The 23,712-nt window shown below is 42.2% G+C and overlaps 1 protein-coding gene across 4 annotated transcripts in view; it reads left to right on the top strand.

Moving 5' to 3' along the window:
• The window catches only part of LOC147016729 (3',5'-cyclic-AMP phosphodiesterase 4C-like), a 171,456-nt gene that overhangs the window by 63,130 nt on the left and 84,614 nt on the right, over positions 1–23,712 (top strand). Inside the window, exon 4 of one of the 4 annotated variants that reach the window (XM_085847860.1) lies at positions 10,755–10,872. The exons of the other annotated variants lie outside the window; for them this stretch is intronic. Within the exon in view, the coding sequence (XP_085703986.1) occupies positions 10,825–10,872 (48 nt within the window). The 5' untranslated portion in view covers positions 10,755–10,824. The remainder of the gene's footprint in view (positions 1–10,754; positions 10,873–23,712) is intronic. 4 annotated transcript variants of the gene reach the window in all.

The following is a 23,712-nucleotide window of genomic DNA, read 5'->3' as shown; positions in this document are numbered from 1 at the left end:
GGGACAACAAGGGAGTGCGTTGCAATGATCTAATAACTAGGGTTGCTTAAATCATTTTATCCTTCATTTCATCCCCACTCTTCTTCTTTTCTGATTATTCCTGAGGTAAATCAGCCACGTGCGCCTTGGAGGCCAGCGCGTGCGGAGCCGCAGTGAGGGATCCACTGCCCAGAGATTCTTGTTCCCGGGCGAGCCCTAAACCCAGCGTATGCGGCGAGTGATGTGCGATAGTTGGTGCTGGACTATTGACTGGAGCTTCCGATGGTCTGGGGAGAATTGCCGAATGCATTAGAAAGGAATGCAAGTAAATACCTCTTAAGAGGCTGCACGAATGGTGTTTGTCACGGCACGGGAAACACGGCCAGCACGACGCCTACGCTGCACGAAACACGTACAGAGGCTAATAAAGCTGACTCCACGCCATGTTGGGCAGGATACGAGTTTGTGGGTAGAAGCGGCTTGTTCTTTTTTAATCTTAATACCCGACATATTGGTGTTCACCCCATGCACACGCTAGCGGAGTCGTGTGAACGCGAGCGCTGGCCATGTGCGTAATGGCGGAACCGCACGCACTGTATGGAATGTGCTCAAAAGCAGCCACGTACGCCACTCATGAAACGTGCATGGATTTATCCATGTCAATGTACCTTTGGTCCTCGCTGGCAGCGGTGGATTCTTCACGGATGGTGAACATCTTCTCGTCTCTGCGGCCAGCGAGGCTGTGATCGAGCCAGGGAATGTAGAGTGCGGGCCACGTTGGCGCGCGAGGGATGAACGCGTTGATCGGCACTGGTCGAACGCCCGAACGGGCATGCGGGACCCTCGACCGCTCACCCGGGGGTTTTTGCAGGATGATTCGCGTGTCAATTTTGGTGTGGGCGATTCATGTTATCTCGTGGGGTCGGAGCGCAATATTCCCGCTGTTTGGGATGGCTTTGCCGGAAACTAAGTGAGGTGGTTTCCGGCCTAAGCTGGCGGGCCACATGAGGGGTCGGGGCCAATCGGAGCATCCGATTCGCATGATGACGTTTGGATTCGGCATGGCCCCTCCCCCCCGAGCTGCGGGCCCTATAAAGGTCGGGGCAGTCCCTCTGGATGGTCTGTCTGTGTTTCCTGCTCCTCGACTCCGCCTCCTCGGCTCCTCCCGCACCACGTCGACCCCACCCGCCTACCTAATCCCACCTACTTCTCCACCCTCTGGACTCTGCCCTTTCTCCACTTAAGCTCCTCCTTCACGAGCACAGTCTCCACACGTGCGGCTTGGGCCAGAGGCAACGCGCCCACTGTCTGGTACCGCAACCCGGAGCATCCCCCCCCCCCAAATCGCATTGGTGGCATGTGATCATAGCCTGAACCACCCCCCCCCCCCGGTTGCAAAACTCCCTCTTCATCGGAGTCTGTGCGCGTGTGCGCGTGTGCGTGTGTGCGTGTGTGCGTGTGTGCGTGTGTGCGTGTGTGCGTGTGTGCGTGTGTGTGTGTGTGTGTGTGTGTGTGTGTGTGTGTGTGTGTGTGTGTGTGTGTGTGTGTGTGTGTGTGTGTGTGTGTGTGTGTGTCCCGTTGCCTCTCTGCTTAAGTAAAACTCCAGAAGATTGTTATCATTGTTATTCACTCTGTGATCCAGTTATGCAAATTAGGTCGAACCACGACCGTTCGCATAACGTTTTGTGTGGCCTTTGGTGTTCAACGGGGACGATCTCGGTTGAGGCGAAGGTGGCGCTGCTTGTTGAGGAGAAGAGATGACGGTTGGTGTTTGTTTGTTTTAAAATAAAAGATAGAAAAGAATAATGGCTATCTCAAAGATTCACAGCCTGCCACACAAATTATGCCCTTTACACATTGGTGGGGATTCTGACCTGAAACACTTACTTATCGAAATAACTGATCTTCGGGGGAACCTGAATGGTGATTTGTGAATTTCCAAAACCGCAACAATATATATATATATATATATATATATATATATATATATATATATATATATATATATATATATATATATATATATATATATATATATATATATAATTTTTGGCCCGATCTTTCAATGGTGAAGAATCACTTTTAAAATTCTCGTAGTCGGATCTTCACCAAAATCTAATCAGTTCCTCTTGCCACATACCCAACCTGAACACAAAATTTCATCCGGATCCATCCACAACTTTTTGAGATATCCTGCACACAAACAAACAAACAAACAAACAAGCAGTCATAGACTGGTACTTACGAAATCGTCAACTTGACCTCTGACCTTGTCGAATAAAAGCTGTCTCTAGAGAAGGTAGCGACGCAAACCAGAAGTTTCTATGATGATTCTGTACCAACCATCAAAAATCGAATGTTTGACCTCACTGTGACCTTTACCTTTCACCAATTTTGACCAAAATCTAATCAGCACGAGCCATCACCCTCCTGAATCATGTGGTGTAATTTGACATTGGTAGCTTCTTCCGTTCTCGAGTTATCGTGCCTACAAACAAACACACAAACACACACACAAACAAACAAACACACAAACAGATGACGGAAGTCATAAATATACTTACGAAATCTTAAGATTTCGTAAGTAACAAGCAGTCATAGATTGGTACTTACAAAATCGTCAACTTGACCTCTGACCTTTTCTAATAAAAGCTGTCTCTGGAGAAGGTAGCGACGCAAACCAGAAGTTTCTACGATTATTCTGTACCAAACCATCAAAAATCGAATGTTTGACCTCACTGTGACCTTGACCTTTGACCGATTTTGACCAAAATCTAATCAGCGCTAGCCATCACCCTCCTGAATCACGTGGTGTAATTTGACATTGGTAGCTTCTTCCGTTCTCGAGTTACCGTGGATTAATGTAACGTAAAGGTCACATTCGATGGCCCCCCCAACTCGAAAGGATGCTGGGGCGAGCGCGATGACGTCAGCGCGCACACGCAAAACCTCGCCACGTGACGAGCCATGATGTGGCGGGTGAAATATTTTTATACAATCTTAAAACGTCTCCAAAACATCCGATTTTTATCAGAATTTCGAACAACCGAGTGTTAAGCGTCCTAAGCGATCGCAAAAACCAAAGACAAAATTAAACTCGAAGTTAAAACGAACTCGTAACGTCAACCGAAGCAAAAATACTCAATTTCTCCATAGGAATTTATGGAATTATTTAATATTATTTTATCAAAGTCATAAAACCGTAATATTCGGCCATCCACAAACAATCTTTACACCATCCAACGGCTTAGCGAGTCAGGCATGCGACAATAAGCTTTATTGTGATGAAAAATGACTTTTAAACACCATCTTTATCAAAAACACCGTCAGCACGCACACGCAAAACCTTTACGTGACTCAGCGACGCGTCTGCTCGAGCGCACTGCACCACGTGATGAACCGTGATGCGGCGGGTGAAATATTTTTATACAATCTTAAAACGTCTCCAAAACGTCCGATTTTTACCAGAATTTCGACAACCGAGTGTTTAGCGTCCTAAGTGATCGCAAAAACCGAAGACAAAATTAAAATCAAAGTTAAAACGAACTCGTAACGTCGACCGAAGCAAAAATACTCCATTTCTCCACAGGAATTTACAGAATTATTTAATATTATTTTATAACACTGAAAATTTTAAAACAGCCGTAACTCGACAAATTGACACACAAATTCTGCCAAACTTACCTCGATCTTCCAAACTCACACTTCGTCAACAATACCTGTGGTAACTTTTCTCGAGTTATCATGTTTTGGATGTTTGACCTCACTGTGACCTTGACCTTTGACCGATTTTGACCATAATCTAATCAGTGCTAGCCATCACCCTCCTGAATCACGTGGTGTAATTTGACATTGGTAGCTTCTTCCATTCTCGAGTTATCATGCCAACAAACAAACAACCAAGCAGTCATAGACTGGTACTTACGAAATCGTCAACTTGATCTCTGACCTTGTCTAATTAAAGCTCTCTCTCGAGAAGGTAGCGACACAAACCAGAAGTTTCTATGATGATTCTGTACCAAACCATCAAAATCGAATATTTGACCTCACTGTGACCTTGACCTTTGACCGATTTTGACCAAAATCTAATCAGCGCCAGCCACCACCCTCCTGAATCACGTGGTGTAATTTCACAGTGGTAGCTTCTTCCGTTCTCGAGTTATCGTGCCGACAAACAGAGGACGGAAGTGATCAATATAATTACGAAATCGTCAACTTGACCTCTGACCTTGTCTAATAAAAGCTGTCTCTCGAGAAGGTAGTGACTCAAACCAGAAGTTCCTCCGATGATTCTGTACCAAACCATCAAAAATCAAATGTTTGACCTCACTTTGACCGATTTTGACCAAAATCTAATCAGCGCAAGCCATCACCCTCCTGAATCACGTGGTGTAATTTGACATTGGTAGCTTCTTCCGTTCTCGAGTTATCGTGCCTACAAACAAACAAACACACACGCAAACAGATGATGGAAGACATCAATATACTGTAAGTAACAAACAGACAGAAAGGGGTGAAAACATAACCTCCTTCACCTTCAGTGGCGGAGGTAAACATGCCATAGTGCCTCAGCTACACATTTGCCCATTATACCGAAACATATGATCTTTTCTATAGCAAATGCCAATGCATTTCCAGAGAGCCTTTGCCCATTGAGAGCATTGTTCGAGAGAAGGACTTGGTTCGGGTTGGCACATTTGGAGATTGAAATTGGGACCATACTCTGTTGGTTGCTGCCTAAGTAGTCTCATTGGCTATTGGGCAGAATCCTGTACGGGTCGCCACTCCGACACAGTATACCAGCATGCTCGCACTCATTTTGCCAACCTCGGAAGGATGACTTGCCGAGTTAACTCCACCTCGTGTTAATTCAACAGCTGAGCGGGATTTGAACTCAGGACCCTAGGATCCAAAGCCCACCACCCTAACCATTAAGCCAACACTAGGCATAGCCCTGGCAATTGGTTATCCGTATTTATACTTACCGAATGTTCCTCCATGTCCACTTCATGCGGTTGGTCAATTTGCATAAAAAATATGTATACAAGTCGATTGTTTGTATGGCATTTAGTTTTACTTTTTGACAAGGCACATAAGGTGGCAAAACCATTGTCAAATGTTAATCGTTTTTTTACTTACGAAATCTAAAGATTTCGTCAGTATATTGATGACTTCCGTCCTCTGTTTGTGTGTTTGTGTGTGTTTGTTTGTAGGCACGATAACTCGAGAACGGAAGAAGCTACCAATGTCAAATTACACCACGTGATTCAGGAGGGTGATGGCTAGCGTTGATTAGATTTTGGGCAAAGTCGGTCAAAGGTCAAGGTCACAGTGAGGTCAAATATTCGATTTTTGATGGTTTGGGACAGAATCGTCGTAGAAACTTCTGGTTTGCGTCGCTACCTTCTCTAGAGACAGCTTTTATTAGACAAGGTCAGAGGTCAAGTTGAGGATTTCGTAAGTACCAGTCTATGACTGCTTGTTTATGATGTTTTGGCACCAACAACTCACTTTACAGACATGTCATATAATGTACCCCTCTTATGGGATAGTGTGTATCTTGAGCAATCACCTTTGAGCTGTTTGTTCTGGGTTCAATACCTGACCTAACAAATTGTCAAATTGGTGCTTTTCAAGCATGGACATTAAGCTTGGTATCCTATCTGCTAGTAGTAGTTGGTGGACGTTAAAGACCCCCCAACCTTTAGCAAAGAGTGTACGAGTTGCGATAACTTGCCGACTCTTCATAAAAGACATGCAATAAATTACAAATTCCTACCCATCTAGTAGTCTGGTCTTCTGGGATATTCCTTAACACAGGTCACACTGCTTGTTATTTCAGAGTATGGCTGCTGTGCGGGAAGCAACGTCCCCACTATAAACCAATCCACATAATGAGGTGTTCACATGTGAACTGCCATCTTCCCTCACTATAACAGTATACATGAGCAAATTACCCTTCAGGGATTTAGCAAAACACGTGATATAAACGTGTCTGAAATGTGTGATTCATCCTCTATATACTAGTATGGAATCTCGCCGGCTTAGTATGGCCTACCCCTCCAAGGAGATGCTTTGTTAGCTCATTTATCTGGTCTCACAGACTTTCTTAAAATGTTTCTAGTCTATTGTATAGGACTACAGCATACATTTCCAATTTTGATTTGTTGTAGCTTTCAGACCAAAATTCATCATCATGATCTGGAGGTGAACATTGCCATATTGGGAAACCATTTTTTTTTGTATACATTGTCGAAGCTCGTATGAGAGCTAACACACAACGCACAGCAAGGGGGGGCATGAGACAATAGGGGCAGGAGAGGGGAGGACAAAACAGTGAGGAACGGAGATCTGTGGAAGGGAGAGGGATGGGGCAGGGAACACGGGGTAAACAAGATGGACATTACAGGGACTTTCAAGAAGGAAAGCAGGGAATTTGAAGGAGGTGAGTTTGGGTGGATTAACCGGGGTAGAAAAGATGAAGACCTCGTGGGAAGTTAACTGGTTGTTAGCTGCAACAATGCTGTGCAATTTTGGTGGCGGAGATAAAATTTTGCTGACTCTTTGTGGAAAAGTTTCACCAAAAACTGCTTTTCCGTCAATTGAGTCAAATTCGTGTTTGTACATGCTCAAACTATGCTAGCAATCAATCCGATTACTTGATAGATCGGGCTGAATGCATTTTTACATGGGAGATGTTCCACATAAAAACTGCGAATTTTTCAATGTGAACAGATTATGACGACAGGTGGAAACGCATTAATTTACAGCAATAACTGCGCAACAGGTCATGTTCCTCTTTGCACTTTGTGCTTTTTAATAATACACAGTACTCTTAAATGAACATGCATTTTCTGGGGAGAATTGAATACCTTTGTATTGAATACCTTTGTATTCAAATTGAATACCTTCTGCCTCATCACTTTAGTATATGTTACTCCTGTCTCCACTTTCTTACTTGTACATGCTATGCCTGTTCCATGTAGGCTCCACCTGTCTCCGTATGCAAAACACATACTCCCTGTATTCAGCCTAATCTCCATTTCAGAATATTATCCATTTTTGAATGACATTACCTGCCAAGAAGCATAAATTGGTTTCAACTCCTTCACCTCGCTGCCACCCCCACCTCATTTTCAGATACCTGCAGTGAAAGCCAGAATGGAGGCTTTTGAGCACTCTCTGCACAAACTCCTTTAACATGAGCAGTAAATCACAAGGCCAAATATTTAATAAGCTTGGAATTTATCTGACTTACCCTGTTTTCTTACATCGACAGTTTTATATTACATTCTCTTGAACACATTTTTTAAAACATAAATATGAGACCATCATGACATACACTGCATGGTTTGTTCAATATGAATTCATTACATTCACTGTTTGGTTTGTTCAATATGAAATCATTACATCCACTGTTTGGTTTGTTCACGATGAAATCATTACATTCACTGTTTGGTTTGTTCAACATGAAATCATGACATTCACTGTTTGGTTTGTTCAATATGAAATCATGACATCCACTGTTTGGTTTGTTCAATACGAAATCATTTCATCCACTGTTTGGTTTGTTCAATATGAAATCATTACATCCACTGTTTGGTTTGTTCAGTATGAAATCATGACATCCACTGTTTGGTTTGTTCAGTATGAAATCATTACATTCACTGTTTGGTTTGTTCATTATGAAATCATGACATCCACTGTTTGGTTTGTTCAGTATGAAATCATGACATCCACTGTTTGGTTTGTTCAATATGAAATCATGACATCCACTGTTTGGTTTGTTCAGTATGAAATCATTACATTCACTGTTTGACTTGTTCAACTCGAAATCATTACATCCACTGTTTGGTTTGTTCAATACGAAATCATTACATTCACTGTTTGGTTTGTTCAGTATGAAATCATTACATTCACTGTTTGGTTTGTTCAATATGAAATCATTACATTCACTGTTTGGTTTGTTCAATATGAAATCATTACATTCACTGTTTGGTTTGTTCAATATGAAATCATTACATTCACTGTTTGGTTTGTTCACTATGAAATCATTACATTCACTGTTTGGTTTGTTCACTATGAAATCATTACATTCACTGTTTGGTTTGTTCAGTATGAAATCATTACATTCACTGTTTGGTTTGTTCACTATGAAATCATTACATTCACTGTTTGGTTTGTTCAATATGAAATCATTACATTCACTGTTTGGTTTGTTCAATATGAAATCATTACATTCACTGTTTGGTTTGTTCAATATGAAATCATGACATCCACTGTTTGGTTTGTTCAGTATGAAATCATTACTTTCACTGTTTGGTTTGTTCAATATGAAATCATTACATTCACTGTTTGGTTTGTTCAACATGAAATCATTACATTCACTGTTTGGTTTGTTCAATATGAAATCATGACATCCACTGTTTGGTTTGTTCAATACGAAATCATTACATTCACTGTTTGGTTTGTTCAATATGAAATCATTACATTCACTGTTTGGTTTGTTCAATATGAAATCATTACATTCACTGTTTGGTTTGTTCAATATGAAATCATGACATCCACTGTTTGGTTTGTTCAATATGAAATCATTACATTCACTGTTTGGTTTGTTCAATATGAAATCATTACATTCACTGTTTGGTTTGTTCAATATGAAATCATTACATCCACTGTTTGGTTTGTTCACTATGAAATCATTACATTCACTGTTTGGTTTGTTCACTATGAAATCATTACATTCACTGTTTGGTTTGTTCAATATGAAATCATTACATTCACTGTTTGGTTTGTTCACTATGAAATCATTACATTCACTGTTTGGTTTGTTCAATATGAAATCATTACATTCACTGTTTGGTTTGTTCAGTATGAAATCATTACATTCACTGTTTGGTTTGTTCACTATGAAATCATTACATTCACTGTTTGGTTTGTTCAATATGAAATCATGACATCCACTGTTTGGTTTGTTCAGTATGAAATCATTACTTTCACTGTTTGGTTTGTTCAATATGAAATCATTACATTCACTGTTTGGTTTGTTCAATATGAAATCATTACATTCACTGTTTGGTTTGTTCAATATGAAATCATTACATTCACTGTTTGGTTTGTTCAGTATGAAATCATTACATTCACTGTTTGGTTTGTTCAGTATGAAATCATTACATCCACTGTTTGGTTTGTTCAATATGAAATCATTACATTCACTGTTTGGTTTGTTCACTATGAAATCATTACATTCACTGTTTGGTTTGTTCACTATGAAATCATTACATTCACTGTTTGGTTTGTTCAGTATGAAATCATTACATTCACTGTTTGGTTTGTTCACTATGAAATCATTACATTCACTGTTTGGTTTGTTCAATATGAAATCATTACATTCACTGTTTGGTTTGTTCAATATGAAATCATTACATTCACTGTTTGGTTTGTTCAATATGAAATCATTACATTCACTGTTTGGTTTGTTCAATATGAAATCATTACATTCACTGTTTGGTTTGTTCAATATGAAATCATTACATCCACTGTTTGGTTTGTGCAATATGAAATCATTACATCCACTGTTTGGTTTGTTCAAGATGAAATCATTACATCCACTGTTTGGTTTGTTCAATATGAAATCATTACATTCACTGTTTAGTTTGTTCACGATGAAATCATTACATTCACTGTTTGGTTTGTTCACTATGAAATCATTACATTCACTGTTTGGTTTGTTCAATATGAAATCATTACATTCACTGTTTGGTTTGTTCACTATGAAATCATTACATTCACTGTTTGGTTTGTTCACTATGAAATCATTACATTCACTGTTTGGTTTGTTCAATATGAAATCATTACATTCACTGTTTGGTTTGTTCAATATGAAATCATGACATCCACTGTTTGGTTTGTTCAGTATGAAATCATTACTTTCACTGTTTGGTTTGTTCAATATGAAATCATTACATCCACTGTTTGGTTTGTTCAAGATGAAATCATTACTTTCACTGTTTGGTTTGTTCACTATGAAATCATTACATTCACTGTTTGGTTTGTTCAATATGAAATCATTACATTCACTGTTTGGTTTGTTCACTATGAAATCATTACATCCACTGTTTGGTTTGTTCAATATGAAATCATTACATTCACTGTTTGGTTTGTTCAATATGAAATCATTACATTCACTGTTTGGTTTGTTCACTATGAAATCATTACATTCACTGTTTGGTTTGTTCAATATGAAATCATTACATCCACTGTTTGGTTTGTTCAATATGAAATCATTACATTCACTGTTTGGTTTGTTCAATATGAAATCATTACATTCACTGTTTGGTTTGTTCAATATGAAATCATTACATCCACTGTTTGGTTTGTTCAAGATGAAATCATTACTTTCACTGTTTGGTTTGTTCACTATGAAATCATTACATTCACTGTTTGGTTTGTTCAATATGAAATCATTACATTCACTGTTTGGTTTGTTCACTATGAAATCATTACATCCACTGTTTGGTTTGTTCAATATGAAATCATTACATCCACTGTTTGGTTTGTTCAATATGAAATCATTACATTCACTGTTTGGTTTGTTCAATATGAAATCATTACATTCACTGTTTGGTTTGTTCAATATGAAATCATTACATTCACTGTTTGGTTTGATCAATATGAAACCATTACATCCACTGTTTGGTTTGTTTACCTCCACCATCAAAGATCGGAGGTTATTGTTTTCACCCCTTTCCGTTTGTTTGTTTGTTTGTGAACAGTATTACGGAGTAAAACTCCTCGACGGATTTCGACGAAACTTGGTGGGGGATAAGGTATGGTCCAAGGATCATGCCATTAGATTTTGGACTTGGTTCAAAATCCAATATGGCCGCTATGGTGAGCATTTTGAAAAAATATTTGAAATTTTTTTTTTTTGCATTTCTCCATGTTTTAAGTGATTTCCACCCGCCCCCCACCCCCCAAAAAAAATAGTTTGGAAAAATAGTTTTTTGCAACTTTTTTTTTCAACAAAATTTCGATTTTTTTTTTATTTTTTTTTATTTTTGCATTTCTGCATGTTATAAGTGATTTCCAACAAAAAAAACATGCCAAAATTATAATTGCGGCTGATTTTGGAACTTAAGGTGGATATACCCATGTAAAATCAGTTTCTGTCTCAAGGAATCTAGTCAGGTCAGGTTCGATCTGTGACCTGCTCCAGGTACCATGTAAACCTGTACTAACCTGTTCCATGGTCGGGTTGTCGGCGACTAAACCGTCTCCTCCACCAGGTTTTCTGGTGAGGAGGGTGTTTGGATATGGACACCCAGCAGGATTAAAAACAAAACCTGTCAAAGGGCGGAGGAGCTCCTTGTGAGCCAACGGCCATCCATATCTAGTGCCCAACTGTGTCTGCGGACGTCCTCCTGCAGTTGGGTTACTTTTTATGATTTGCACTCCGGCCACTGTAAAACCCTTCATTCCGCAAAACGCAAAAAAATCTGAAAACCCACTCTGTGGGAGTACCTCTTGTGCAGCTTCCCTTCGCAGGGCAGCTCACCAGATGACGAGATTGGGGCAAAGCCTTCTGGACCCCCAATCTTTGATGATAGAAGGGAAACCACAGGGTAACATCCCTGGGTCAGATTGCGGAAGAGTGTGGCGGAGATGTCGTCCACCAGACGGCGGTCTCCTTGGGTTAACCTGAGGCGGTCCCTTCGGGTGGGTGCCTGGAATGTCCTATCCCTAAGAGAGGATGATCACCTGTCTCTGTTATCATCTGAGCTCAAGCGTTTGGACATCGGGATTGCAGCTCTCTCTGAGGTTCGGAGACCGGATTGCGGCGAGATAATGGTGGGTGGTTACACCTACTATTGGTCTGGTCGCTCTGATGGTTACCATACCCAAGGAGTTGCTGTAGCTGTGTCCAATAAGCTGACCCCAATGATAATTGAGGTAACACCGGTCAACGAGCGTATTATGAGATTAAGGATTCGTCACTCCTTAGGTGTCATTTCCCTGGTCTCTGTTTATGCTCCAACTGAGGCGAGTGATCTCACCGTGAAGGATGCATTCTACGCCACGTTCGAGTCTGTGGTTGATCAGTGCCCCAGACGAGATACACTTCTAGTCTTGGGGGATTTCAATGCATCGACTGGAACTGATAGGGATGGTTATGAGACATGTGTTGGTCCCCATGGGTCAGGAACTATGAACCAGAATGGCACTAAGTTCCTTGACTTTGCAAGAAGTCATGGACTTAGGGTGGCTGGTTCATGGTTTCAGCGCCCACAAGCTCATCGCTGGACTTGGTATTCCAACGCTGGCAGTGTGGCAAAGGAGATTGACCATGTCCTCATTGACGGTCGTTGGAGGATGATCCAGAACTGCAGGGTCTACCGGAGTGCTCAGTTCCTCAATACTGACCACAGGCTTGTGGTAGCAACTCTAAAGCTGCACCTTAAATCCTGGAGAATGGTACCATCCCAGCCTCGGCTGGATGTTGGCAAGCTCAGGGATGAGAGAGTTGCTGAGGAGTTTGCGGACAGGCTGAGTGGACACTTGGGGGGTCTGGGTGCTTTGGGGGGTCTTGAAGAGTTGTGGAGTGCCTTCAAGACCACCGTCCTTGATGTTGCGGGTGGATGTCTTGGAGCTCACCGCATGGCAAAGAAGAATTTTGTCTCTCAAGGGACACTGGATACCATTGACCAGAATCGCAGGGCCAGGCTGAATGGCAGAGCTGAGCTGTTCAGGGAGCTGAGGCGTAAAACTGTACGTGCACTGAGGGTGGACAAGGAGGCCTTTGTGCGAGGAATCTGTGAGGGGGTAGAGCATCACCTGTGGACAGGTGATTCTCGTCCCGCTTACAGGGGAATTCCAGCATTGCGTTCATCCAAGCCCATCCCTTTGAGCACTGTAGTTCGAGCAGAGAGTGGTAGGCTCTTGACAGAGGAGTCTGAAGTGAAGGCCCGCTGGGCCGGTTACTTTGAGCGGTTGTACCAGGCTGATCCCCCAGCTGTCGAGTTGGACGTCAAGGGTGTTACAATCCCTGTTGCTGACCCTCAAATCAACTGTGGTCCACCTTCGCTTGTGGAAACACGGGCTGCGGTGAACTAGTTGAAACGGACAAAGCTCCAGGGATTTGTGGCATCCATGCTGAACTTCTCAAGGCTGGTGGAAATGCTGCACTCATGTCGTTGCATGCAGTTTTGTGCTCTGCCTGGAACACAGGCATCATCCCAACTGACTGGAAGAGGGGCCTTGTTGTCCCTCTCTGGAAAGGGAAGGGTGATCGCCAAGACTGCAACAACTACCGAGGGGTGATGCTGCTCTCAGTGCCGAGCAAGGTCTTTGCTCGGATAATTCTTGATAGGGTTCGCCACCATCTGCTTGAGCACCAGCGTCCAGAGCAGTCAGGCTTTACACCAAAGAGGTCAACGATTGACTGTATCCTTGCCCTTCGTGTCCTCACCGAACGCAGACGAGAGTTTCGGCAGGGGCTGCTTGCAGCCTATGTTGATCTCTGTAAAGCGTTCGATTCAGTGAATTGGGATGTCCTCTGGAGGATTCTTGGTCTTTGTGGGGTGCCACCAAAACTGATCTATCTGATGTCTGAACTCTACTCTGGTACTGAGAGTGCTGTGAAGTGTGGTGGTGCCATCTCTGACTTATTTCCAGTTGTTACTGGAGTTCGTCAGGGGTGTGTATTGGCCCCCACACTTTTCAGCACTTGTATGGACTGGATTTTAGGGAGGATGTCGGAGAGATCAAGCTGCGGTGCATCGTTTGGGAATGTCAAGATCTCGGACCTTGATTTTGCAGATGATGCAGTCATCTTTGCGGAGACTCTAGACATCCTTTTGGAGGCCCTCGAGGTGCTGAAAGAGGAGTCGGAGCCGCTGGGATTACGGGTTTCTTGGGTCAAAACTAAGATCCAGGCTTTCGGTGACATCTTGGATGCTACTGTCCTGTCTGTGTCTTGTTTGTGGTGAGGATGTTGAGGTCAAGGAGAGATTCACTTACCTTGGCAGTGATATTCATGTCTCTGCTGGCTGTGAGTCAGAGGTCACTAGACGTCTGGGTCGAGCCTGGGGAGTCATGGATTCACTGGATCATGGGGTGTGGCGCTGCCGGTACCTGTGCGGGAGGACGAAAGTCCGAGTCTTCAGGTCCTTGGTACTTCCAGTCTTGCTCTATGGATGCGATACTTGAACTCTGACCAAGGATCTGAGACGGAGACTTAATTCCTTTGGTACCAGGTCTCTTCGGAGAATCCTTGGCTATCGCTGGTCGGATTTTGTGTCCAACGAGCGGTTGCTGAGAGAGACTCGGATGAGATTTGTTACCTGCATGGTCCGTGAGCGTCAGTTGCGGCTGTATGGACATGTGGCTCGTTTTCCTGACGCTGATCCTGCTCACCAGATTCTCTCAGCGAGGGAGTCTCATGAGTGGAGGAGGCCAGTTGGCCGACCACGTGCCTCGTGGTTGCAGCAGGTTGACCATCATCTGAAGGAGATGGGGATGGGCCTGGCATCTGCCTGGGGGATGGCCAGACGGAGGCCCCTGGAGTACCGGCGGAAAGTGGACGCAGCGACGCACTGTTCTGGCACATGCTCCCATACCTGACCTGACCTGAATCTAGTTATGACGAATGAATTGAGTATGTAAAAGTTAAAAGTAAAAGGGAAAGTTGCAAACTATAACTCTGTGAGCACTGTTGACGTCAAATTGAATGAATAGGATATCAGGTTCACTTGAGTGACCAAGCAGTATTGGCGGCAGAGGTTTTGCACTTCACCGAGTGCTCCCCCTCCAGTTCAATATGAAATCATTACATCCACTGTTTGGTTTGTTCAGTATGAAATCATGACATTCACTGTTTGGTTTGTTCAATACGAAATCATTACATCCACTGTTTGGTTTGTTCAATATGAAATCATTACATCCACTGTTTTGTGAATCAGTGAATGTAATGATTCATATTGAACAAACCAAACAGTGGATGTGATGATTTCATGCTGAACAAACCAAACAGTGGATGTAATGATTTCATATTGAACAAACCAAACAGTGAATGTAATGATTTCATATTGAACAAACCAAACAGTATCCTGAGTTCAAGCCCCTGTCATACCAATGAATTAACACCCGGTGGGGTTGACTCCGCCTGTCATCCTTCTGAGGTCGGCAAAATGAGTACCAGTGTACTGGTCGAGGGGCACTATATCAGTGGCAAGCCATATTTCCAAGAAATTTTAGCTACTGGGCAGCCAAGCTGCCATATGCAAGAACAGAACAGCGTGCTCGGAGAAGAACTACTGTTGTCTATTTCTGAACAACATTAACTTCACTTGGTTTTAAATCTTAATTAACAGAAGGGAAACACCCATAGTCATTCAGGATGACCTCCAAAATAACTGAAGGAAAAGGAAAGAGAAAAGCGAGATCAGGGTGAGCTTCTTTGTCTGAGCCTTGAACTGCTGGTTTGTAGGTCGTTGGGAAAGTGGAAAGAGATAGTTGATTGCAGAGTTTTGTGTTGTAAAGAAAGAAGATCCACGTTTATTGGTTCTGCATGTATGCAGAGATGCACAGTAACTAAACTAAAGGATGGGTAGCTGAAACCAGGTGAGCCAAGCATTATCAAGGGTGAAGGTGATGTTGCTGATCATTTTGCCAAGCAACAGCCATTATTAGCTGACTTGGAAGGCCCAATATTCAGACAAAAATGTCGCAAACCTCTGGCACCCAATCACCAAGACGCGTTAAATTTCATGCAGTATTCAACGTCATAGCATCTTGATTACAGTTTACAACTGTGTTTTAATACCCACTGTACACCTTTGGTAAGCACGTGCCACATTGTGTTGTTGGACAATGTGCACATGCAGGTTTGGAAGGGTTCATTTTAAGTTTGGGTGTACTGCCCCATACTTTTGATGTTACGTTATGGAATTTAAAATGAATAATTAAGGAGCCAAACTCTTCTACTTCCTTCTTATGTCTTGCAGCATCTACAGGTTCTGTATGTTCAACACAAGTTGTTCCAGCAAATCCATACTGATATCCTCACGGATCGCCAGAACTCTTGGAAATTATATGCCTCACAAAGCTTTCACAGCCAAGGCTGAGGCCATAAAGCACTTGAGTTACAGCCACTAATCATAGTATGTGAAATTGAACTTGGCAATTGTTCAATACTTCCATTTCGGATTTGTTTACCCTTAATTTTCAACAGGGTTATTTACTGTTTATCTGCCGTTTCCAGCCTCACGTTGAGGAATGTATTCACGCCTGCAGTTTTTTGGGAAACCTCACGGATGCCAAATCTGCTTCTTGTCTGTTGCTGCTCAGAGATACAGGAGTAAATGTACAGCACTTGCTTGCACAGTTTATTGAATCTTCCAAGCTCTATTCATGTGTAAGTACATCGCAAATTAATTTGCAATATGTACTTAAGTGCAATTTATATGGATGACTTTCCATATCACAGCCAGATGCACTCAAGAATTGCATTCATACAAGTACCATGTTTGGAAACAGCAATTTATGGACATGCATCTTTATTGGTGGACAGAGGTTATGTAGACACCCCTTTTTGTCTGTTTGTTACTTGCGAAATCAAAGTTTCAAAATACGAGAGTATTGATTGGTCTGATCTGTCTCTCTGTTTGTCTGTTTGGTACTTGTGAAAAGCAAAGATTTTTCAAGTAAATTGGTTAATCTTGTACATTATTCTGTCTGTTTCTCTGTTTGTTACTTGCAAAATCGAACATTTTTCCAAGTACTTGTGTATTGGTTTTTTGTTTGTATGTCAATCGCCAACAGGTGACAACTTCGAACCGATCTTCACAAAACTTCACCACTTGGTAGAGTTCATCATAAGCAAAAAGCCTATTGTTTTTGAGATCAAATGATCAAAAGGTCAACATCGGCCAAAGGACAACAACTTTGTCATAGTTTCTAAAATTGGCAATTTTCATCCAATTGACTTGAAATTTCAGGAGTTGCATTTGTTCAATGAATTCAATCACCAATTATTTTTGAGGTTAACATAGACCAAAAGATCAACACAGTCCAAAGGTCAACAGCATACAGTAGGTCACATTTCTAAAATCCTCATCCCTTTGACTTGAAATTTGAAGAGGATTTGCATATTTGGTCATTGAATTCAAGCACCAAATATTTTTAAGGTCAAATTTGTTTTTTGGATTTTGCAAGTGTTGTACTATGCTTGTTACTTGCGAAAATCGAACATTTTTTTTTTGAGTGGATTAACGGGGGCAATTGCATAGTGCATTACTGAATGGGGAAACAAACTATTTTTGAGATCTAAAGGTCAAAGGTCAACTCAAAGGGAAACATCTAAAATCATCAATTTTCAACTGAAAAATTGTCAGTTTACATCCTATTAACTTGAAAATTAAACAGCAATTGCATAGTGCATCACTGAATTTGGAAACCAACTTTTTGAGGTCAAAATGTCAGAGGTCAACTCAACGTCAAACTTCTAAAATTGATTGCCATCTGTAAAATAATCATTTTTCATCCGATTGACCTGAGATTTGATTGAGATTGTCAATTTTAATCTTAATGAAATGGAAAATTTGATGTATCCATGGCAACCTTTGGAGAGTGGGGTGGATTTTGCAAGTATCATGCTCTGCACGATGTCTTTTTCTTGTTTTTATGTTTATCGCCTAGAAGTCACAATTTGAAAATGATCTTCACAAAGCTTCACCACATGGTAGAGTTCGTCACAAGCAAGAGGCCTATTGTTTTTAAGGTCAAAAGGTCAACATAGGCCAAAGGTCAACAAATTTCTAAAATCATCAATTTTCCTCTGACTAGAAATTTGAACAGGATTTGCAGATCAGGTCATTGAATTCAACCACCAATTATTTTTGAGGTCGTTATAGGCCAAAACATCAACATACGCCGTATTTCTAAAATTGTCAATTTTCATCTGATTGACTTGAAATTTGAAGAGAAGTTGCATATTTGGTCATTGAATTCAATACTTTTTTTTAGGTAAACATTGACCAAAAGGTCAACATTGGCCAACAGTCAACAACTTAGGTGAGATTTCTAAAATCCTTAATTTTTATCTGATTCACTTGAAATTGAAAGGATTTATATTTCATGTGCTTGAATTCAACCACCAATTATTTTTGAGGTCAACATCGACTAAAAGGTTAACATAGGCCAAAAGGTCAACATACGCCAAATTTCTAAAACTTTTCATTCCATTTTTAAAAAAAATTATTACCTCTGCCACCGAAAGTGAAGGAGGTTTTTTCACCCCTTTCTGTCTGTCTGTCTGTCTGTTTGTCTGTTTGTCTGTGTACAGGATATCTCAAAAGGTTGTGGATGGATTCAGATGAAACTTGGTGGATATATTGGGTGTGTGACAAGGAAGAATTGATTTGATTTTGGTGAAGATCAGAAACTGGATCTGGATACGAGAATCATTAAATTTTTTAAAGTGTGATTCTTCACCATTGAGAGATAGGGCCAAAAACGATATAGTTCTGTATAGCATGATATTTCAAAGTGTATTGGGCCCGATATGTTCTTGTGGATCAGGCATTACGTGGTGGAGGTATGCGCTCTACCGAGTGCCCCTCTAGTTATTAAATTATTTTGTATAGAATGTCGAGGCTTTTATGAGAGCTAAAACACAGAACGTACAACAAGGGCAGCAGGAGATAAGAGGGGCGAGAGTGGGAAGGACAAAACAGCGGGGAACACAAACATTAGGAGATCTGTGGAAGGAAAAGGGATGGGGTGGGTTATCAGGGTAAACAAGACTGATATTACAGGGGCTTTCAGGAAAGAAAGCAGGGAATTTGAAGGAGGTGGGTTTGGAGTGGATTAGCGGGGGTAGAAAAGATCATGGTTTTGGATGGAGGAAGATAAAGAGATGGTGGTGAACAGCTGTTTTGAAGACCTGGAGAGAAGAGTGGGATTGAAGAGAGTGTGGTAGTTGTAGTAGTCCAAAGGTGAGAAAAAAAAGAGGAATGAAAGAGTGAAGATGAGCAGTGATTCTTGATTTTGGTAGTTTTACCAGAAGGAGGTTGTGGGCGGACCTTGAATACCCTGCAGAAATATGGGGGGACATATCGCAGACAGAGCATGAGGGGCGAGACCCGAAAGGAGAAGGTAAAAGACAGAAAGACCACTGACGTGCTTGCGGTAAGAGAGTGAGACCTAAAGACAGCCTCACCGCGGGAGATTCAAATGATCCGAATTGCCCTGGCTTCCACAGCAAGAAGCCAAGAAAGGTCAGAGGCAAGAGCACCAGCCGAGAGCGGAGAGCAGTACTCCATCAGGCTGCAGACGAAAGCTTTGTATGTGGTCAGGAGCTCAGGTGTGCCAAGGAAGGACTTTGCATGATGGAGGATTCCCAGTCAGTGACTGGGTTTGGAGGCCAGCTTGAAAATGTCGCTTTCCCAGGAAAGATCATGACAGATAGTGAGACCCAGAAGCTTGAATGAAAGGACTTCTTACTTCTTCAAGAGGATTGTTGAGAAAGTAGATTGGGGGGGGGGGGGTGGTTCCAGACAGTCCTTTTGGAGAGACATAGTGAGAGTGTGAGATTTGTCAAGTTTGAAAGACATGTTCCAGATGTTGGACCAGCTTGTGATTTGATCCAGATCTGCAGAGAGTGAAGAGGCAGCTGCTTGCCGATCTGAGGGATGATGGATGACAGATGGTATGGCAGAGGGTGGAGTCATCAGCAAAGAGATAAAGAGGATTTTCCAGTGTCAGAGAGATAGATCATTGATGAAAACCAGAAAAAGAACAGGGCCCAGAACATTGCCTTGAGGAACTCCAACCTGGACAGGAAGAGGGGGTGACAGAACTCCATTAAGGGCCACACGTTGGCTGTGACAGGAGAGGAAGTCTGTGAGCCGTGATTGCAGATGGCCTTGGATGCCATAGGAAGAGAGTTTGGTGAGCAGGGCAGGGTGCCAGACCATACGGAAAGCACGTGATATGTCTTGGGATATGGCTCTGATTTCATGCCTGGTATTGAGGAACTTTATCCATTGTTGGAATAGCAGAAGCAGCATATCCAGGGTAGAGTGACCTGGTCTGACTCCAAATTGATGATCGGAAATCAAGCCATTGAAGAAGAGGAAGGATTTAATGTCAGAAGTGATGATGCATTCCATAACCTGCTGATGATTGGGAGAAGGCTGATTGGTCTGTAGTTGCAGGGATCTGTTTTTGCACCTGTTTTATGCCGAGCGGTCATGTTCACTGATTTTCATGCATACTTTTCATGAAATATGTAAATTGAAGTGGGATCTTCAATATCCACCAACAACCAGTGCTGGGAAATGGTTCTTCTGGGTTAACATACTTTCAGCTGATGTGCAGTAAGCCTGGTGTTGGCTTTGCAGTTATGGTGGCCGACTTGGGATCCTAAGGTCCTGAGTTCGAGCCCCGTTGGCCACTGAATTAATACCAGGTGGGGTTGACTCAGCCTGTCATCCTTCCGAGGTCGGCAAAATGAGTACCAGTGTACTGGTAATAGGGACACTGCATCAGCGGCATAGCCGTGTATCTTACCAATGATGCAACCAGCAGCCAGAAGGCTGCACTCAAAAGGGAGAGAGAGCTGATGTGCAGCTCACACCTTGATTTGAAACACCAGGGTGACAATTTAGAGTGAAGTTGGGATTCAAACCTAGTATGCATATACCTCTAGGCTATCCTGTCATTCACAGAGGTTATAGTAATAACATATCCAGGTAGTGGACAAAAAAATGGAAACACCAATGTAAAGTCACTTAATCAGGCATTGGGCCACCACGTGCGGCCAGTACGGCTTGTATGTGCCGTGGCACAGAGTCCACCAGCATCTGGAATTCTGAAGGAGGGATGCGGCACCATTCGTCAATTAAAAAGTCAATTGACTCACACCTGTTTTATGAAAGTGGAAAACGCTGTCTCATGTGTCATTCCAGAATATCCCATAAATGCTTGATTGTGTTCAGATCTGGTGACTGAGAAGGCCATGACATATGGATAACATTCGTGTCATACTCATAAAACCACTTGGTGACCACACATGCTCTGTGGATGGGAGCATTGCCATCCTGGAAGACACCCCCTCCCTGCAGGAGAGAAATGCTGCAACATGGGGTGATGATGATCACTCGGTACCATGAAGTAGCAATTGATCTTGCCTTGTAAGGGAATGATTGCACCCAAACCATCCCAGGAAAATGTGCCCCACATCATTCCAGAACCATTAGAATCCTTCACTGTTGAAACCAATTACTCGGGGTTGTGCAGTTCTTTGGGTTGGTGCCACATGTGCACTCATGAAGGATGATTCATCTGACCATATCTCATTTCTCCACTGCTCTGTAGTCCGTTGCCTGTGCTCTTTGCACCACTGGACTCACAAACGTGCATTGCCAGGTGTGATGAGCGGTTTGTGCACTGCAACCCAACTATGATATCCTGCTCTGTGGAGTTCTTGGTGGACTGTTTTTGATGAAACTGGCTGTTCACCTCCCAGGTTGAAACTTACAGTCAAATATCTTTAGTTGCTCACCTGCTTCGTCTTGCACTTCAAATTATTGCACGGATATCACGATCCTGGTGTATGTGCTTCCACCCACTGTTGCCCTTTGCTGTTAAACTGTTGTCTTTCCTTTGGAGTTCCATTCCGCCATCACCTTACACACCCTTGCTTATGAAACATCAGCTAGTTGAGCTGTCTTTGTCACTGAAGCTCCTGCCAAACACACTCCAACAATCACCCCCTCTTTCAAAGTCACTGAGGTCTCCTCTTGCAACCATGCTAGTCATAATTATAGGCAACCAGACCTGTGCAGCATTTCTATACATGACCCGAAGCATGCTGGGATGTCATTTACTGAATTAACACATGGGCCACACCTGTGTGGAAGTTGTTGATTTCAATACACTCGGTGTCCCTCATTTACCCACGTGTTTCCACCTCCTACTTCCTGGGATACTCCATCCATGATGCACATTCCTCACTTCTCTCCTTCTCTCCCACCATCTTTTTTTTTTTTTTTTTTTTTCTATTCTATTCTATTATCTACTCTAAGCCTGGTGTTGGCTTAGTGGTTAGGGTGGCGGCTTGGGATCCCAGTGTCCTGAGTTCAAGCCCCGTTGGCTGCTGAATTAACACCAGGGGGTTGACTCAGCCTGTCATCCTTCCGAGGTCGGCGAAATGAGTACCAGTGTACTGGTCCCGGTGTATGCCCCGGTTAGAATAGGTGTACCATATCCCTGTGTGTCGTAAGAGGCGACCAGGGTTGGCGTCAGGAAGGGCATCCGGCCATAAAACATTGCCTCACAAAAAGCCAAACCCCTGCACAGCAGGGAAAAATGGCTGTAAAAACGGTAATTATTATTTTTATTTTATATTATCTACTCTCCTCTTCTTTTTCTCAATTGGACCACTTCCTCCACACTTTTTACCCCATAAGCCCACATCTGCACATGCAAGTTCTATTTACACCCGAGGCAGTTCATACGAAGTCAGCTCAAGTTTGTTTTTTTGTTTTTTGTTAATCTGCGTGCCCATGTTGACGGTTTCTTGCAGACATGTTAGTTGATACAAGGACATTGTGATAGGAATTGGAAATGTATTGGCTCATGAAGAAGCATGATTGTTCAGATAGAGAATTCATATAATGGTACAAAAATAGAGAACAGAGTAGTTGGAACTGAAAATAATGTGGCATTAATAGTTTCCATTTATTCTGAGCTGTGTTAGATATGACATACTATGCAAGAAGAGTGCCAGGAAGGTTCCGCTGCTCGCATGGTATGCACATGCAGTACATGGTCAGACATTTGACACAACCCAGATATATAATTAAAGCTCTGCTGCAGAAGCTTTTATTGCACCAATAATGCTGCTGCGGCATTAGTCGCATGAATACGGAAAGATTTAATCTAAATTGTGGACATCAAAGAAAAATGCAAAAATATGTGGAGGAAAAAACAAAAGGTTTGCTCTTTAAAAGGGCTGTTTGCTCAGATGTTGAGAAAATCTAAAGTGCGAAAAGGGCAGGTTGAAATGTAATCGACTAATCATAGGTTTTCAATGATTGAGGCATTATTCGCATTCCGTGCTCGTGTGACTCGCCATATAAATTATTGAAGTGGACATATTCAAGTGACTGATCCGCAGTTTTTGACCATATAACTTGCTGTCTCAAGGTCATTCAACAAGTTTCAATGCCAGATGTCAGTCACAATACCTCGGGGTGACTGGTGCCACAGACTCAGATGTGGCCACTGGGAAACTGGCCAGACTCACTGTGTGTGTGTCTTCTTTCAAAGGATGCTGAGGAATCGTGAATGTTAGTTGGCAGTGGAGAGCAAGAAGATAGGACGATGTGTGTGTGTTTTGAATGTGGCACAATATATGCGCGTGTACTGTGTGTGTGTGTGTGTGTGTGTGTGTGTGTGTGTGTGTGTGTGTGTGTGTGTGTGTGTGTGTGTGTGTGTGTGTGTGTGTGTGTGTGTGTGTGTGTGTATGTATGTATACAGGATGTAAATACAGTATAAATGTTAACATTATAAAAACAGGACATGTGTTCAATCTATACATTATGCATAGTAGATGTACAGTATACCTATGCAATGTATAAATAAATTTATTCACACTAGTAACTAGATATACAGTTTTTAGGCCAAAGATGATTGATGATAATGATACACTGAAAACAGCATGTAGTG

The sequence above is a fragment of the Eptatretus burgeri genome, chromosome 11, assembly GCF_056783735.1.
Source record: "Eptatretus burgeri isolate ZD-2024b chromosome 11, Ebu_testis_v1, whole genome shotgun sequence".
NCBI classification, from domain to species: domain Eukaryota; kingdom Metazoa; phylum Chordata; class Myxini; order Myxiniformes; family Myxinidae; genus Eptatretus; species Eptatretus burgeri.
This window is presented reverse-complemented; position numbering and strand designations above follow the sequence as displayed.